The following is a 19,991-nucleotide window of genomic DNA, read 5'->3' on the forward strand; positions in this document are numbered from 1 at the left end:
CAGTCTTGAAACACAGCGTACATGCTACAACCCTTATCTGCATCTCACAATGGGGTAATAAACACAAGAGCCTTTCTCCAGCCTGCAAAGCCACCGACACGTGAGCCCCTCATGACATTTTTCCCAGCAGCCGGTGCACATCTATTTGCCCTTTTGGCAAATAAAACATTCTGCACGAATTTGGGCCCACCTGCTAACTCAGATCTTGCTGAGAAAACATTTATGCACACAGGCCTTCACAAGGCCATTTAATCCTTCACATTCTCTGTTCTACAGGAAAACTGACAAGAAACATTTAAGAATAGGCAATTTTTACTTTTGCAATAATTGTCTTTGTGTTACAGGAAGTCATATTTCTATGAAGTAGCATCATTTATGGCACCGGCAATTTCCCATCTCTTATTCAGGGCTGCCAATGTCATATTAACTCTCTGGCTAGGCCTCTGTATGTCAAATTTCAGCCTAGAATTTTTTTTTTTAATTATTATTATTATTATTTTTACATCTGAGTTCCATAGCTTGGAAAACAGCTATTATGAAAACGCTGATGCAGTCTTAACTACGGTACATCAATATGAGCATGCCGCTGTAACAGGCTTTCGTGATCTCAAGAGACTATGTTAAATCATTTATAATTAAAGTAATTGTATTGTGACAAAGAAAAGTTCATGGTATAGTGCACATTTTCTAAACGCTATACAACCAAATTTGAAAGGTGGCTTGAAAATTAAGAGGCATGACCAAGTTTTTGTTACTGTTCTTGTCTGGTGTGTCACTAAGGAAAGGTCGATGCCGACGAAACCAACTGGGGAAAAACAAAAGAAAACCAATCAGAACACACCACATACCCCCCCAACCAAACACAAACCAAACCACAAACCAGAAAACACCCCAACAAACTCAAACTACCACACACACACACAAAGCCAAACCAACACCAGAAAAAGAGAGTAAAACAGAAGCAATTAAAACAACATATATGACCAAAGCAGGTGGTATTGTCTCATACATACCTTAGACTAGTAAATATTATATTTTGGTAATGGAAGAAAAGCGTCACAGACAGATTTTCTTTTGAGCTTTCCTTTTCTGTATGGTTAAGTAATAGGTGTTTTCAGAGAACCACAACTAAGTTTCATTACTAAACTTCCTGGGCAATACAGAAAATCTCTTACCTTCCACTCAAAGATGAAAAAAAGGGCACTACATGGATTCCCAAGGGTCCACCTTCCCCAGAAATCTCCACCATTTTTGTCATTTCACTACAAAAGAGCACAGGGAAACACATCTCACACACTGCTTCATACCATTCTATGTTAAAAACAAACTCCTGACTGATCAAACAGCTGAAATCATAGGAAAAATATTCAAGTGAGAGATCACTAATATGTAAAAGAGCATTTGTGTACTTCGAAAGGGAAAGACACCAAGTAGTAGACATTTTGCTAAATCAACCCTTAAGTAAATTAACCAGAATACTAAAGAATAAGCTTTTAAGTCAGGAGAGACCTCATCATTCAAAAAAAAAAAGAAAAAAGAAAAAGAAAAAAAAAAAAAAGGTATTGTGGCAGAATGCAAACCTCCCCCTCTCTTTCTTCCATAGGGAAGGCACAGACACACCTACCTCTTTGCTGTTTGAGGCTAACAGCTTCTTTTGTTTGACCCCAGAGCCCCTGGCCAGGGTCGTTAAGAGGGAGGAGAGGGGAGAGCAAAGGCACCAAAGAGCCGCTGGGCGCCCGGGCCAGTGTGGGGATGTTTGGAGGCTTCAGGGACACCTCATAGCCAGGGTGGGGGTGCAGAGAAGCTTCTGGAATGCCCACAGTCAGGCCTGATCAGCCAATAAAAACGGGACTCTCATCGAGACTCCGTCCCTTGTCGCGAGTCTCTGGGAGCACGAGCTGAGCTGCTGCCGCCAAGAGCCACTTCCTCCCGCCCCAATACGAGCACGTGTATAGATTATTTCCTCACACAATCGCGAGTGTATTTTCCTCCTGTGCTTCCACACAAGCACGTGTAATATTCCGTGCATATTTGCACGTGTATTTCTCCTCACAGGATTGCGAGTGTATTATAAATCTACCCTCACAAGATTGCGAGTGTACACTTTCCGTACCCAATACAAGTACGTGTATCCCTTTACAATAACCCCACACCATGTTCAGGCAAGTGTGTGCTCCTCCCGGACTCAGGAATGGCTCCGGGCATTGTTTTGGTGAAGCCACATGCATGCACTGCGTGGAAACCCTGTTGTATTCGTTGCTGCCCCTTAAGAATTTCCTCAACTGATATCCGAACCTGTATTCAAGTCACTTTTGGAGTGCTAAAACCCTGTTTCTCACCGGTTTAATAGAACTTGTTTTGGACCCTGTTGTCCCTTAAACTAACCTTGGGGTGCCTCCGTGACGGGTATTCTATGTGTTCTTAATTTAAGCTCCACATGAGCTTCTTCAGTAAATTTCCTCACATGGACACATTATAAAAAATGAAGATTATGCATTAATGACATCAAAGTCGATAAGTAAATTAGTCAAGTAATATTTAACTATCTTGCTTTCTGTCCTCAGTTGCATACAAGCTCACTGACAAACAAAGGACAAACCCCATTGTAATCAAAAGCGCAACTCAGTTTCCTTCCTCAAACACCCTTATCAAAAACCTCTCTTATCTCAGACAGATTTTTGCTGTTTCATAGCTAAGTGCTGTTTCATTTCCTATTGAGTATTTTACACTGTCAGCCTTACAGTGACCTGAACTCTATCGTGGGTGACCATAATGTGAAAAGGAAGGTACGTGAATTGGCGAGAAGGTTAAAAAGACAGAGAAATGCACAGTCTGTGTTCCCTTTTTCTACACTAGTCTACATCTCCTGTAACACCCCTCCTCTCAAATCACACTGATTTGAGGATTGGTGCCCTGTGGACGCCTACTGGGTATTTCCATTTTCATTAGAGCGCGCTAACACGCTCAATACACGTTCTGGAATAAGACTAGAAAATAAGTTTACACCATTTTCTTTCGGTTTTGGAGTTTGATGGGGTAAGTGGGGTTGGTTACTCGGGACTTTTATGGAGGGTTTTATTTGTTAATTATTCTTCCAAAGAAGCTGACACTTGAATTAAATTATATTCCATAAAAATGTAATGGATAGACCCTGAGTAACAAATCACTACTGATCCCAACATAAGATTTCCATGTTACTATATTTGTAAGACAGGCCTGATCAACAAGCATTTCTATTTGCTGATATCTTGTTTCCTGTATTCCTCTCTCTTCATAAATCAAACAGGGAAACCCTGACAAAATCTTCCTGTAAATTTTTTTAGAAAACATTTTCTTTCTAGTGAAAATGGTCAGGGTGGTTACTAAAACCTTAAAAATGAATGCATAAGAAATCAACTTTTCTCTCAGTTCCATTTTCTACTTCTTTCAATTCTCTTAACAGAGAAAAAACCAAATCAATTGAAGGGCTACTTTCATTGTCTTTCAAACTTCTACAGATTCAAAACATACAAGAAAATTAAGCAGCCAAATCCTAGAAATCCAGTAAATAATCAAAAGCAGTGAACGGGCTTTCATTTGTACAGGGAAAACTGAAATATGTTGGAGTTGTCCCCAGATAACCCCACGCTGCTCAAACACCCCGGGGAAGAGCAACTGGAGAAGAGAGCAGGAACTGTCTTGAGGGCTATCAGGACAGACAGGTTGGCTGTCAGATTACATCAAGGCACGTACAGCTCTAAGTAGGCTCAAAGCCAAATAAAACATACAAGGTTATTTTTAAATCTAACATGAAATCCACACACCAAGAAAAATAGGTTTGTGAAAACAAACAGCCCGTGTGTAAATTGTGTGTTACTTTTTAAAAGTGTGGAACATCCTAAAAGTTATGTATGTACTAAATATCCAGAATAAGAGCACGCTCTACATACGTATATAACACGTACTTTAGAACCATAATTTTAATCAGAAATGAATCAAAATAGACTTTTCATTTAAAATGTGACTCTTAGTTACACCTGAGAAGACAACTGCTCTTCACAACAACTTCCACAGATCTTTGAGGACATATATTTACATTATACCTATGAAAGCCCGACAGTTAAAAAACTAAAAAGCAGGATACCTGGGATTCTGCTTTTTTTTTGGTTTAGGCACCTGAAAAATTAGAGAAACGCATTCACTCATGCTGTCCATCTCCCAGCAGGTGTAACCTGGACAGAGTGCTCAAGAATAGGGGAAGAATGAATGAGATCCTCAAAAGGATGACTTTTTAAAATATTCATTATTGGGACTCTTCAGTTTGATGGTCCAGTTAAAAAACTGAAAGAGAGGGATATGCAGAATAGCTTTCAACTGCTGTTTGACAGCTGTGATATTAAAAGAGAGGCTAATTTATGGAGTTTTGGCAATATTCAACATATTAAAAAGTCCTCAAAGTAGCTATAAATCTACAATGCAATTTACAGTAAAATAAAAAACAAGTCTGGCCTATCAAGTAAGCATAAAAGACGAGGAATCCAATTGCCAGGTAGGGCTGGGAATACTGGTGAGCAATGCAGCGAGCGCCTCAGGGCGCTACCTGGCCAGTGTCCCCCGGGTGTTCTCCAAGGAGCAGGCAGAGCTCCGACCTCAGAAAACACTCTCCTTGCTCAGTGCGTTCACCCGGTTTCTGTGGAATACGCACAGATATATTCTCACAGCAATCAAAATGAGCCAACTCTTCAAAAGCATTTATGTCAGTGGAATTTTCCCGCAGGGCAGGGCTCGCCACATTGTGCTCCGGTGTTTCCAGTGTGTGCTGGCATCTCCCGTCCCCTCGATGCACAGAGAACACCCGCCTGGGGCACCCCAGGTCACATTCAGCATTGTGCTGTTGATTTTGAACCTGAAGAAGTTGTCATCATTTACTATTTAAATTCTTCACTGCTTGATGTTTCTTGATTTCTGCCAGATTCTTTACAGTCTATCACTTTTGTTGGGAAGGTTTGCCATACATATTATTAAAAATGTTGATGAGTACAGTTTAGCAAAGAGAGAGACAGAAAAGACGCACACAAGTGTGTAGTGAGTATGCATAGTATTCCATTTCTAACATGAAAACAAAATTTCCACGGAGTGCTGCACAGTCAGACGTATTCAGTGGTGAATCGGTCTGATCTTCAGACTGGCAGTGCCATTGCTGTCAAATGCTATAACTCCTTCTCCCAAAAACCATATCAAGAATTAGCAGTTTGTTAGTTATGCAATAGGAAAAGATACGTTGGCTGAGAACTTCCCTGCAAACTATCCCATAATGCAGAAGAACCAACCTAAGCTATTGAGCACAGAGGTGCTTCAAAGGGACCTCTCTCCAGAAATAAAATGGAGTTTGGTAGCAGAGCCGGTTTTGCTGAGATGCTTTGACCTTCTCAAATCACAAGTGCTAGGAGAATCATGGTAGGATAATGCAGTAGAAGCAGCCTACAGTGGATTAATTATTTTCCAACATATTGAAGACAGCACCGTGAAAAAAGCTGCTTTCTGCATGGGTTACCGGGCAAAACTTGTCATTCAGTACTTGTCACAAGAATCTACTGCCTGAATAAACACAGATCAAGTATTTATCATTCCAACGGCATATTCTTTTGCCACTTTAGTCTTATTCAACACTTGCATGTAAGTCTTCAACCCAGGCACAAGGTCACCAAGCAACAGCCTTTGAATCCATCGTTCAAATCCCCATTTCAGCTGCTCCACTCTACACAGAGCTAAAACTATCCACAAAGTTTAAATATTTACTATGAGATAATGCCAGAATCTTCCAGTGTTAGGTTTGAAGAGGTAATCAATCACCCTCTCCTAACTAAAATGCATTGATCTAGTAAAGATGCTACTATAATAGAGACATTTTTCCCCCGCTAAAATCAGTTAGTTCTCACGAGATTAACTGTCTAAAGGTTTAGAGAGAAACCAGACAGCCTGCAGGCACCAGGTTTTTGTGTCTTTCTCCTTTAAATGGAGTTGTTCCACTTCTGTGTTGTTAGACTAATGAAAGACACAGAAGATTTAAAAAAAAATATAAAATACTAAGAAGAAGAAAAAAAACTGCAGTTATGCTTTAAATATGTATCTACAGTGTTTAAAGCAGGGAACTGACCCTGACCTCTGCTAGAAAGAAGTGGGAAGACCGCAAAACAGAACATAAAACACCTAATGAATTATCTATGCAAAAATTACCCTTTGAGTTCTAACTAATCCACTGTTATTAAGCTCAGCATCCAAGCAGATTCATGTTTACTGTTCCTTAACACAATCATTTTTACTAAGGAAAGAAAAGCAAGGTTTTCAAACTATGTACGGTGTACTAAGGGATCCCATGTTAAAGGTTGTGACAAATTTCTCCATGACTTCTGCTGTTAGTTTAAAAATCGTTCAGTCCTAGTGCAGAACACGAAGGGAAGAAAGAAGAAATACGGAATTTTATACAATGATGGCATTAGCTTGGCTTCCTTTATTCTGAACATCATTTTTAATAGAAATACAAAATAAATTTTTTAAAAAATCCACCTTCAGAAGTTACAAAAGGACTGCCATTAGTCCTGTACTTATTCCATTAGAGAACGTGCTAAGGACCCAATGTTTCAAGTCTCTCTTCTAGCAAAGTTCAGCTCTCAAAAGGTCAAATTCAAATTTTCCTGAGAGATACAGGTCCGAAAAGTTTACCAGTACTTTTTCAGTGAAACGCATTAAGAAATCCTGGCAAAAACCCTGCCTTTCCATTAGCTTCTGAACAGAGGAGCTAAAAGCCCTCCAACACTGCCACTCATTTCATTTACCCAACGTGTGACTAATTTTGCCTGCTTAAATCATCTAACTGGTTTTCTTCACATGGAACAGTGTTCCTATTGAGTGAGCAATATCGACCAAGCCTGAAGCCTTTAACTTGAACTCACTGGGCTTCACAATCATAACATATTCATCCTGGTATCCTTTTATTCTGCTTCCCTCTGAAACACCCATTATTGGCTGCAGTTAGTGAGGGGACACTGACCTCAAATAGGTTGGTGCTCCGACTGTTTTCTAACCATATTCTAAGGAATATTTTCTAATGAAAGCATCAGGGACAATAGTGGTTTACTCAACACAGCTTATTTAAACGAAAGCTTAAGGTTTCATGATTTGGTGGGTCCTTTATGGCCCTAGATTATCTAAATATACGAAGAAAAAGATCTACCCAAATCACAAACAATACTTCCTTTCGGAAAGAACAGTGTAAAAGGCATCAAATTAGATATTAGGATGCTAGTTTTGTGGAGAAAAAAACAGTTTTACTATTAATTACTACTTTATTAATAAAACCTTCTTTACTTACATCTGATCAAGTTAAGATACCAGAATAAGATAGGCAGGTAGGTAGATTAGATAGATAGATAGATAGACAGATAGACAGATAGATGAGGTTGCTAGTGACCCATTTTCCATCATAAACCTATTGCGTCTAGTGAAAAAACACTGTTGTTAACAATAGTTTAAAAAAAAAAACCCTCTTCACTTTTAAGGAAAAAGCCATAAAATACCCAAAATTACCTTAAAATTTAAATTCTTTGACTTCTAAAATTCCAGTGAATTTCACAGATTTACCAACTTTGATTTACAAATAACGTGTTCTGATTTCCTCCTAAGTTCACTGTTTGAAAAAATTGGACTATACTACAAATACTTGAATATAATTCATGATTTTGAGGGAAAAAAAATCATCATACTTATCTCAAAACTTTATCCCAAGCTTTCTCCTCTAAATGCATACATCCCAACTCATTTTATCTCCAAAAAACCTACAACCAATGCAGAAAGGTTCTTGGGAATAACTTACTCTGATCAGTTTTCCCTCTGCACCCTGTACATTCAACACTTCGATGCTCAGGCATCAATTGAGTGGTCCCCTATCTATATTCTTCATCACTTTTCCTTCCCTACTCCTCCATACATCAAGACAGTTTGCAGAATTCAACACAAATCCTAAGAGATGTACAGAAACCCAGACTTGTTAGTGACTGTTTTGCGACATGCCAGAGAAGACCCGGCTACTTCAGAAAACTGAATATCTGTATAAAGTATCACAGAGGGCTTCCTCGTTGTCAACATTGCCAAGAGTCATTGAAATCAGGTTTTGAGGATTAAATGCAAATCACAACCTTCTAAAGGATCCCAAATGTAAAAGCAATGATGTATTTAACTCTATAAACAATAATATGCTCTCAGAAGACTCCTGAGAAGAGTTCGATATCTAAACCACACTAGTAAAAGCATAAGGACAATATATATGAGCATAGCATGCACAAAGCTTGATTAATCCCCATTACAAATTAGCAGATCAAGAGACAAATGCGCGCATATCTTTGGTGACGTGTAATAATTCACCTCGAAGAACAAGAAAAACTAAGAAATTAACTCTCTTGCAAGGAAAATACTTATTGTTGAGATGCTCTAAAAGTAGAACCTTTGCTAAAATCCTGGCATGGCCCAGAAGACCACTGAGGTTTTAGTCCCTGCTCTTGTACCCTTCCCCACATGCTTTGGGGATATAAGTTCATAGGTGAAAAAGGAATATTAACACTTGGTTTTTCTCAGGTGTTTGTGAGGATCAATGCTCAAGATTAAGGAAATGATATACTGCTCATTTAATCGTTTTTACTTGTACTGTTTTGACAAACAACTACAAACTGCAAAATTATAGCAAATTACTATTTGCTATCGTCAAAATGGAAACAAATGAATTTCTGACATTTTAGCTGGCACACAGAAGTCCACCATATAAGACTTCTTGATTTCATTATACAATGTGCTGTGATACTGCTACAGCTCTACAACAACCACAACATACTGGACCAAGGACTGAATTCCTTTGCCCTCTATTACCACCAAGGATCTGACTGACCTACTTTGTGACACCATATTGCAGCCTGACTTCTTCATTTTACTGTAACAAATGTAACCTGCAAAAATTATTCTTTTTGTTTCATTTCAGCCGTTTAGAAATTTCCCTCTGATTTCAGGAACAATAAACCCTGAAGCTTTATGAAACCTCTTGAGAACACCTAGTTTCCTCTTGTTTCAGCTATGCAGCTCTCAAATTTTACTGTATTGGTTTCCAATGCAGATTACGTATTTACCCAGGTTTCACTCAAATTTCAGACTGGCCAAAATAAAAGTAGTTTTCCAAATTAGCAATGTGACCACTAGCACCTTCAGTTGTAACAGCACTGTCCGTCTCTGGTTTGTTATAAACTAAGAGACGAAAAGGATGCATTCCATTTGACTACACTAGTGAGGCAATGCAGGGGGAAATATTGGCTATAATTTTCAGTGTATAAACATAGATGTAAAATCTACTACAGGATGTAGTGAAGTACTAACGTTACCACTCAAAAACAGAGGTGACGTTTTAAATGAAAATGATAACTTCAGCATTATATGGTTCAGCTAATTAGTTATTTATTGAGATATCATATAATACCTAAGAACATCCTCTATCTTAAGACATTAAATACTTGAAGAACTGAGCAGAAAGCAAAAGCACCAAGTACACAACAGCAGCACGTTTCCCATTAGCCTTATACTACAAACACCAGAATAAAATCATTCTTATTCGTGAACGAGAGTGGGGCTGTCATGTGCAAATATGTGCTGTAGTACGTGAATCAAGCTCATTTTTAGGATGGGAATGGACAAGGAGGCAGAGATGCTGACAGTGATGAGTGCAATAGAGATTCCCAGGTGCAGCAGGAAGGAGTATCAGCCTCATCTCGCCTGTGGATAAACCAGACTCGAGGCAACACCGAACAGATGTTCCTACCTGATGGGGAGCCGGGCCCTCGCAGCCAACCGCAGTTCTGGGGGGCCAGTGAGTTTCATCTCCCCAGCCTGAACGGACACCTGGGACGCGGCCTGTTGAGAGATTTCAAAGCACATTTTGAAACGACATGCGTATTTATTTGTAGTTTTGAGTGAATATTTGGAAGAGAAAACACATTGTAAGTAACACCATGTCAGTGACAGGGAGGACCGAAAGCCCCACTTTATGCAGCTTTTGGTATCTAAAGTCCCAGTCCTCACACCAGTCCCACTGTTACTCCACTGGAGAAACTGGTGGTGGTGCTGCTTCCTTGTCAACCCATCCAAGCTGAACGTCACGCTTTCCCACCCTGAGCCGCCTCCTTTCTCACAATGGATTCCACAGACCCAGGAGAAACCCAGCTGCTCTTTCTTCCTGCTCTTTATATCCCTTAGTAGCATTTATCTGGTAAAGCCATATTTTCACAGTAGCTTCACAAAAAATGAAATTGTGTAAGCATTTGGCCAGACACAATAGTGCAGCGCACACAGGGACCTGACATTAACGCTAAAGCTCTTGAAAACTATTACTTAACTTTCTTTTTGTGATCCTCAGACTCTTAATGTTCGCATTTTTTCCATACTGGGAGAGGGAAAGAGGTACCAATGAGATAAGACCACTGTCAGCAGGTGATATATTAGCTTTAATGTACTGTACTTCATTGCGACCCTTATGGCAATAATGTAAACAGAGCAAAATCTGTAACAAAGACTTTATTTGGAGAGGTCACTTCTGCCAACTCTGCAACAGGAATATAGCTGGAAGACATAAATCTTCAGCTGTCAACACACTAAGAGAATTCAATTCAGAGTTTGATCTTAACTAGATAAAGCCTGAAGTCAATAATTATTCTTTTCTTGTTGCACTGGTACAGTTTTCCAGTGTGTACACTTGCCATATCAAGTTGTCTCAAGGCAAAACGTAGCAATGTTATAAATTCATTCCAAAGAACAAAGCCAACTAGATAGGTAATTTAATTTTCAATAAAAGCCCTATACTATATATTAAAAGTTTCAACTGCTCTCAAAAGATGGCTGTACTCAGAAAGATGGCTTTAAAAGTTTGGGGTTTTCAGTCCCTCAAAGATTTGTAGAACTTATTTTCAGTTTATAAGTATCAAGAGAGCTGGTACAAGAGTGAGTTGCTTTGCATTTTAAAAAATAATCATGGCCAGCCTTTCAAACAAACCTTGATCATATATATCAAGCTGGATCCCCTTTTGGTTGGGACACTGCTTTAGGTAGAGATTCTCTCTGTGTGCTAATTAGAGCACAAGCCAATAGACTTGGATTCCACTGCAAGCCCATGATACCTCACCGAGAGCAAACTTCTGTCACCAATGGAAAAACTACTTTAAAAAATGTGTATTGAGTGTGTGCCATCTCTTGCCATCACTTTTCACAGTGGAACCACAAGCCAAGGAGCAGTTCTTGTTAGATGAAGCGTATTCCATAGTAACCTCATAAATCAGGAACTCGATCTCAAGCAGCGCGTTAGCAGCAGAAAACCGACACACAGCCTCCATGTGCTGACTTCATCGCGAAAGAAGGCAGCACCTTGATAGCCACAGATGCCAGAACCAGATAAACCTGTTAATAATAATAATGCACCCAACAAATCTCACCACTGAAAACACTGGTGCCGCAAAGGCTCTTCTTGGAAGGTTGAAAATAGCCAAGCCATGAGCAGATGTTGGGTTGTGAATTAACTAGACCCTCTTTTCTTTCTGCTCAGTGCACAACTTGCTACTCACGCCTCAGAACCGTTTGCTCTTTAAAGCCTCCCTTGCAGTGTACACAAGTCTGCATAAGCTATGTTATTTCTTTATTTCTGGGCTTTTGGTTACTGTTATCCTTGCTGTAGTGAGGTTACGTGCATACTTGTCCTCTATCTCCACTTTCTTGCGAAACAGATTTCACAGTAGTGACAAATACTAATGTTATCAACACAAATCTCATGTTTCTGTTGACTGATTCACAGGTGTTGAACTACAAAGAACGATTTTTTGATCAACAAGTCTCACATCATACAGGGAACTAGGTTTGTTCAGTGACACAACACAAGGTTGGTAAAGGCACAGCTACATTCCAAAATAAGTAAGACATTCTTATAAAAAGATGGGAACCAACAGCTTTGTTTTCCACTAAAGACCAGACCAGCAAAAAGTGTCTTGAAGCTGGTTAACAGGGTTATTACACATATAGGGGTATCAGACCTTCAGCAGAGGTCTTCAAGAACAGATTTTAAAACACAGCACAAATGTTTCAAAGCATGTTCATTCCCATGCCAGAAAATAACGGTTCAGCCTTGTGAGGTGCCTGACAGCCCCACATTTTCATCATTCCACAAGATGAAACTTCTGTGAAGAATTACAAAGATGAAGCTTGAGTTTGGAGTCCATAACTGCAGTCACAGCTAGCTTACCTTTTTATTCCACAGCAGGAATTTCGGTGTCACAGCCCCATCCTGCACAGCACCCCCTGGTTTGTTCTGAAGCCATATAGTGCTCACACATATCACAGATTATCACATGCTCAAGTCAGTAAACGCAAAGCCAGATACATTTAAAGTCTTAAATGATCAGGGAAACATGAATCATAACATTAAAACGATAACTGAGCTCTCTGAGAATGATATTAGAGCTCCTGTCATGTAACAATCACTACACTACACTACAATCACTACAAATTCATTTCATACTTCAGCATTTAATTAGAAGATCAGTAAATTTAAACAGATCATCTGCTGCCCAACTAGCAGAATGACAGCAAAGCAACAATGCACAAGACACCATTAGAAGACAATGATCCGATACACACAAAAATTCTCCATCTCTTGTTAGTATTTTAAAGACTGATTGTTGTTTTTTCGATAGTAGCAGAATTAATGATGCTGACTCTCCAAATCTGCCTCAGATACAGCTGAGTGTGTAACAGATTCACAGTGAGAGAACTGCAGTTTTCATTTAGGAAATAGGACTAAACTGCAAAAAGGTATGGTAGAAACAAAAGCCAAGAAATCATATGCATTTAAGAACAGTGGAAGTTTTCTAACTTATTTACATAGGGATAGTTTGAATTAGTCAGTTTTTCTTAGTGCTGCAACAAGCATGTTCTTCAAATTAGGACTGAAGCAGAAAAGGGGGATCCTATTAAATAAGAGCCCTCTGCCAACAACTGCAACCCAAATGACTGAAAGAGTCAGATATTCACTATGTGACAGCTCTCAAACGAGGTAAATGTGTACGTGTACCAGTAGAAAGACAGAGTACATACCAGTAACGTTTTCTACACTGTTGACATGCACAGTCTTCTCCATTCAACAGTCAGTATGGATATATATTAGCCCCAATAACAAATACACTGGAATCAGCCCTGGCTCTTATTGAGAACAGGGAGTATGAGAAATTCTCTATTTTTTCTTTAATTTTTGAAAATGTTGATTTCATAACAACACAAAAGAAGTCTGGGGGATATAAAGGCACATTGACACTTCTGGACAGAGATGTGAAAGTACTGGTTTCTGGATAGAAAAAGAGAGAGGGGGATACAGAATAGACTGAAACCCATCAGAACAGCTGTTTTCATATCCAATGGCACTGCCCTGAGCAGCCACCACAGCAAACCCGCCAGTCCCCTTGCTCTGTTTCCTGCGACCCAGAAAACCTGGATTTGCAGATCTTCAAAACACTGCACCAGACCTGTTTTCTAACTAAACTCTGGTTAGTTTTGCATTGCATTTGAGCTAAAACACAAACCTTTTTTCTGCAGCAAAATTGAGCACATCCAAGGGTAGACAATACCACCTAGCCCAGTAAGACAGCTTTAAAAGTATTCACAGGCCACCACTGACCATAAAAGGGCCCTAAATCACCTTAATTCTCCCTGGTAGGCTCAGAGTCCTGTTCTTAAGACGAGAAGTAAATTTACAGGTAGTATGAAACACCAGATATATCACTCTTAGAAAAGCTATGCAGCAAAAAGCATCTTCTTCTACTTGAAAAAAAACAATCTTGTTAAACGATAACCATCATGAGGAATCTCAGAACTAGATAAGTTTAGAGAATAAGAAGTCTACATAAACAACTGGAGAAAATCCTGAACGCAGGGTATATTTGGAGTATTAAACAGCCATCAAACACTAACACTACACTTGAAGGAGATAAATAAAAGCTAATAATAATACACATGGTATCTACTCAAATTAGGACTGAAACAGCTTGGTTTACCCAAGGGAAAGTATCTTTATCTGAACCGTTCTTTTAATGACAAAGTTAAAAGTGAAAAGGTATGTGTGAAGTTCCAGCTTACAGTGTTGTATCCCCTGAGGGCATGAGCTTTTCAAAAGACAGGAAAGGCATCCCAACCCTAGAGCGGGAGGTCAGGGAGCAGGAGCACGGGCTGCACCGCTCGCCCTCCCCGCTTGGCCAACAATAAACCCTCTTCCAACAGGGTTCAGTGGAAGTTCAGGTCCCATCAAGCTAACAAACAGTCAGATGTAAGGAAACCTGGGGGTGCAAGGGATGCTCAGTCTACAAATGCAGGAAACGTCTCATCGAGTGCTCTCACAACAATTTTAATTACCGTATTTAAAAACTGAACATTTTTAGCAACACTTCCAGGATCACATGAGCATTTCTGACAGCCAGAATGAGTTTAAAAAGCCATAGCGCTATTTTTAGCTTTAAAATTCACCACTTCCATAAATGTTCCCAAACCAATTAGTCTGCCTTACAAAGTAAAGGTGTTTACCTTTAGTTACAGCAACAAATGCAACAGCTGATGTTGCATACAGAAGATCCTCAAGACCATGAAGCTCAAGGAACACATGTAAAGGTCCTTTTCAGTAATAATATAACCATGCACAGGTTAAAATCTGATAACCTAATAAGTTTTTTAGACTTAGAATCAGTATGCAGATCCCCCCATTTGGCCTTAAATCCATAATGGGCTTAATCAAAGCTGTGGTCCTAAAACTCTAAGAAAAGTTATTTTAGCCTAATTCTGCACCTTGTAAGTAATAAAGGTACCTCAAGGCCAGGGAACACTCTGACAAGTGAAATGTGTAACAAGTTATCAGCAGAAACATGTTCTTAAAATAGCTCTGCAGAAAAGCATTAAAATCAAAGGCTCTGAATAGCTCAAACATTACGCATTGTAAAATAGCACCTTTCAATGAGTTACACAAAACTCTCACTCATTCCAACATCAGATATCACAACAAACGTGGTGTCAATGTCTGCGTGTCATCTGCTTAGCTAACCTTTTCCTACCAAACTTGCATCTCTCTGCCCACACAGCTTTGTAACACCCAAAGCCACGGCCAGAAATATAGTTAAGAACGGTTTAGCATTGCAAAAGCACGCGTAACAACACCTCAAAACAATTCCAGATTAATTTACTTTCCTTTTTTCTTTCTAAATAAGTGTAATGATGCATCAAGCGTGTAGTTTTAAAACCAATGACAGAAAATTCAATTTTTCGCTATGATCTTAAACACTACTGAGCTTGTCCAAAAGAGAAGATACTGATCAGATGTGCAAGTTGTCACACTTAAGTCTCTTTATAAACACAACTAAATTATCTCCATTCAAAAATTCCTTACCATCTAACATCTCCAAACTATAATCACCATCAATATATCAAGGATGGAAACCAATGCAAAGCAAGTTAATAAAACGCTGCTAAACTGAAGGAAAATATAATACTGTTTGTTACTGCACATTTCTTGCTCTTCCAGAGGTGTGCTTGTTTTAAACCACTCTGCCTCCACAAAACATGGTATTTTTCAACAGCTTACAATAGTTCCATTTCACTTACTGATTAAACTACATCATCTTCTCAACTATTCCGAATGAAATTCATTTGAAATGGATAATTGATGCAATTGTGCAGTATCTACAGATGCAATTAATCACTTGCTAAAGCTGATTTTCAGGCAAGCAACAAATAAGAAAGAATCATCCAGCTTCTTTCAATGCCAGCAATTGAAACATATTCTCCTGGACTGGTAACGATACTCTTCAACATTAAGATAGCTGTACATCTTCAGATATTTTTAATACTATACAAGTGGTTTCATGTTTAATGAGCACAGCACAAAGAAAAGCCATTATATAGTACGGCTTTTAACAACTACACGGCAGTTTCAGGAACCACAACAGCAACATCTTCCCCTCTCAACTACCAATGGATTAGCATCTGAGCAGGATTATTAATTTGAGCTATCAGCAACACAAGTAAGCGCAGAAGCAGGTGTTTCCAAGCTAAAAACTGTGATTTCTTCTGTATCCACTTGGAGACAAAAATCTGTGTTCAAAGCAAGCGCACAACCTTTGGACATTTGAGTTACTATGGAAGTTATTTGTAAGCATTCCCATGGCAACAAGCATCATTTTAAAAGTTCACTATCATTAGCTCTACAAACGCACACTAATCCCTTCTCTTGGTTGGAAACCACCACTGGGCAATTAACGCGGCAAAAACAGGCAAGAAATTCATATTTCTACAAGTAAACCCACCAACTTTTCTCGTACCAAGAGAACATCAGCATTATCTTCCCGAGCTTGACTCACTTTTTTATGCCTCCCAAGATCTTTAATTAAGAGAACCTTTTACAAGAGATCCGCAAAGTGCAAACCTGTATTTTGATTCTTTTCTTATTTGTGCAAAGAGATACTGGTTGTACTCCTTTAGAAAAGAAGAAAAATAGCTCTGAAACCACTATATATTACATCAGGATGATTTCTTCATGAAACTATTACTTGGTGAACATCTGAATCTTATCTAGACAGTCTTACGTATGACACCACATCACCATTTCCCCCTAGAAAAACAATCTGGATTTTATTCACACCACACAAAACTACTAACTCTGAACACTTTAAAAACCCCACACCCACTAACACATAATACAGAACAAAATAAAAGCTTTACAAATATAGTTGCACTAACGAGTCAAAACTTTCTGCTTTTGTTTCACACCAATACACCCTCAATATTATCTGCAAGGCTTCTAAAGAATGTGTATTATCTAAAAGCTGAACATACAAATGATACTTTAGCCTCGCATTTTTATTCAAAAAATGGTTCTTTATCGAATTTAGCTGTCATTTTCATTCAAATGGAAATAATTTTTAAAACCACACCCATTTTCAAGGGTGAAAAAGGGACTTTGCTAACGATTCTATCTGATACTTTGCTGCTGTGTTCATGAACAGAGTGCATAATGTGATGCCTCCAACGAGCTGGGTCTGTCACCATCAATCCATGGTTCTGTTGATTCGGTAACAGAAAGGAAAACCAAATGGTTGCTGTCCATTGGCCTGGTGAGCACCATGCACAGCCTGCCAGAGCCGAGCTTAAGCTTTGTCTTGGATCAGGAATCGCAACTCATTGCGTTGGAAATTAAACGGTAACATCAGTAAGATGCCGTCATGGCAGAAGAATTCTTTTATCTCAATTTAGAAGTCACTGTCATAGCCACATTTAGGTCAAGATGACAGTCACTGCAGTAACTAACACCAGCTGAGCCTTTGAGAAAAGACAGAGCTGATTCCATTTCCCACATCTCCTCAGACATTTGTTTTTGTGACACACCATGAATGAGTGACAGCCTGAGCCATTCCCTGCACCAGGGGATCACCCTCACATCCAAAGGCGCCCTCGACCCAGCAGTGCTGGCCCAGCTCTCCTCTGCTCCTCCTGAGCTGGCTTTGCCACTCACACTGCATTACACCAGGTTTTCCTCAGTGTGCAACATACATTAGTAATTACTAGTTATGTTACCACTATTCCTCATATGGGATTGGATTATCATAGTGAAGAAACAGCACTGATTAATCAATTAGCATGGATTCATTAGAGGAGAGATGAAAGATAGGGCAATGTAATTGTGTTTACTGAACAATGGATGACAGTGTGCTTAAAGCCCAGGATTTCTAATAATACACAGCCACCTAGCACGATATATACATAGCATCATGAATATTTAGAACATTCTCACTGCAGAACTCGAGAAGCGACAATCAAAATGTGACTCCGCTTATGTAAGTAACGCTGGGACCTGAGGAATGTGTAAAAAGCACACAACAGATGCTTAAGTCAGATGAATGTTTTAGCTTTGTAGAACAGCTACATCACTTCCTATTGCTCAGTATGCCCAGGTGTGTCTGTGCAATATAGTGGCCAACAGTGTCAACAGTCAAAGAAAAAGTCACCAAGCCACGAGAAGCAGAAGAATATGACAAAAAACAGCTTGCTTTTCTACTTAAACACGACAGAGCCCACTCTCTATGAAACAAAAAAGCACACAGAGAAGCTTAGAAGCTTTTTCTCCTGGTGTCCAAGATGCACACCCTTCACTGCCCTTGTCAAAGGTTGGACACTGAATGTGAATACCAAAAGCCCATGTCGTGTTTCAATATGTGTGTTTCAATATGTGATTCCCTTTAGGCACCAAAGCAATAGCCAAACAGCCCTTCTCTGTGGGATGCTGGTACACAGACCAGCCAGTAGCACATGTGGATATCAGGAGATGAGACAAGAATAAATTTCTTGAAAATATGGAGCAGTTAAGAGGTACGGAAACACAGCTTCTGCTGCATTCTGTTTAAAAGGATGAAGACTAAACAAGAATGTAAAAGGTTACAGAGGACATGCTTTGTTAAAAAGCTAAGGTAGAGAACATGCCTACCATATTCCATGACATCAGAAATCTTCACATAAATCACACTTTAGGGTCCCATGAAAGACCCAGTCTATGGCATGACAAGGACCTGAATGCTCTCAGAGACCTGCTCATCCAGCCTGTTCCTGGGACAACTCCACAACGTGCCAAGGAACCACGGTCTGTGATTAGTGTGGAGCTCCCTCGGCTTGGAATGCAGCCCTTGAACACCAGATACTAAAGATTACATTGTCTGTTCAGATTAAAGGCACTTGCATTCCTGCTGGGAGTTAAGTATTCCCCCCTAACCCTGTGGGCTCAAAATTCATTTACTTTTCAGAAGATTCAGGCCTTGAGTTAGTTAAAGACTTACCAGCTTGCTTCAGTCTAAGTGGCTTTTGGTAACAGTCTGAGCACCATCCTGTCGACACCTCATCTTTAAGCATTTTCTTCATACTTTAAGATATGTTAAATTCTCAAAACATTTTAAAATGTTTTTATTATATATACATTTGTATAAATGTGTGTGTACATACATATATGTTTGCATATATATATATATATATGAGAGTTGCAGGTGAAGCTCTTCCAAAGCCATATCTAGTCACAAAGACACTACAGAAGCCTCACAACATAGAAGGAATTGCTTTTCTTAGCAACTCTACTCTCTCCTTGGGCATTCACAAAACCAAACTGTCAACCTCATTCTCAACAAAAGCTTCCCAACCCTGTGGCCAGGGAACCATTGTGATGACCTAAGAAAAGGAAAAAGAAAACCACAACACAAATTGCTCTTGCCAAGCCTCTATCTGACAGGTAAATCCCAGACTAGAGATGGCCCTAAAGTTCTCTTCTGGCATACTTTAAACCTAATTCTAAGAAAGAACTTGTCAGAGGAAAACCAGGTCATCAGTCTTGAAGATGTTTCTAAGGGACCATTAGAATATCTCAACCTAGAGAGCATCAAACAACTGAATAAGGGTTAAAATGTTGACTGAAGCTCTTCAAGGAATTGAGTGTTGCCTGCATCCAAACGGAAAAAAACACACTGCCCTACATAAAGCCCTTGATCTTGATCCCAATTCTCAATGGAAATTAAGGCAACTGTGTAGCATTTTAATCCTGTGCAACTGTATACAAAATCTTATTTTAGGATCTGAAACTGCAGGCACAGTGATACCCTGAATATATGAGTGGATATTATTAATAAATCTGAGTTGACTCCTGTGAGTCAAGACATGACTATCACTGGCTTATCTTAAATCTAGCAGGCAATTTAAACTAGAGACGGATCACCTGAGAGTATATTGTTATTTCCAACAAATCCTTATGAATCATAATGGTATTTTCAACCTCTCCTAGGATTTGTAAAAGTCATCAGAAAATAACCTTTCATAAAATGATTTGGTTTCCTGTTAATTATTAACTACATCTTGAAATAACAGCACTG

General features: G+C 39.2%; 1 protein-coding gene across 5 annotated transcripts in view; it reads right to left on the reverse strand.

The window, feature by feature from the left end:
- The window catches only part of PARD3B (par-3 family cell polarity regulator beta), a 364,942-nt gene that overhangs the window by 204,867 nt on the left and 140,084 nt on the right, over positions 1-19,991 (reverse strand). For all 5 annotated transcript variants that reach the window (XR_011740105.1, XR_011740106.1, XR_011740107.1 and 2 more), the window contains exons 5-6: positions 9,836-9,927; positions 1,176-1,262 (exon numbers count right to left, since the gene is read on the reverse strand). Coding sequence is in view for 2 of the 5 variants with exons in the window: in XM_065840472.2 (XP_065696544.1) it covers positions 1,176-1,262; positions 9,836-9,927 (179 nt within the window). In the remaining 3 variants the exon portion in view is untranslated. The remainder of the gene's footprint in view (positions 1-1,175; positions 1,263-9,835; positions 9,928-19,991) is intronic.

This window comes from Patagioenas fasciata, chromosome 7 (assembly GCF_037038585.1).
Source record: "Patagioenas fasciata isolate bPatFas1 chromosome 7, bPatFas1.hap1, whole genome shotgun sequence".
Taxonomy (NCBI): domain Eukaryota; kingdom Metazoa; phylum Chordata; class Aves; order Columbiformes; family Columbidae; genus Patagioenas; species Patagioenas fasciata.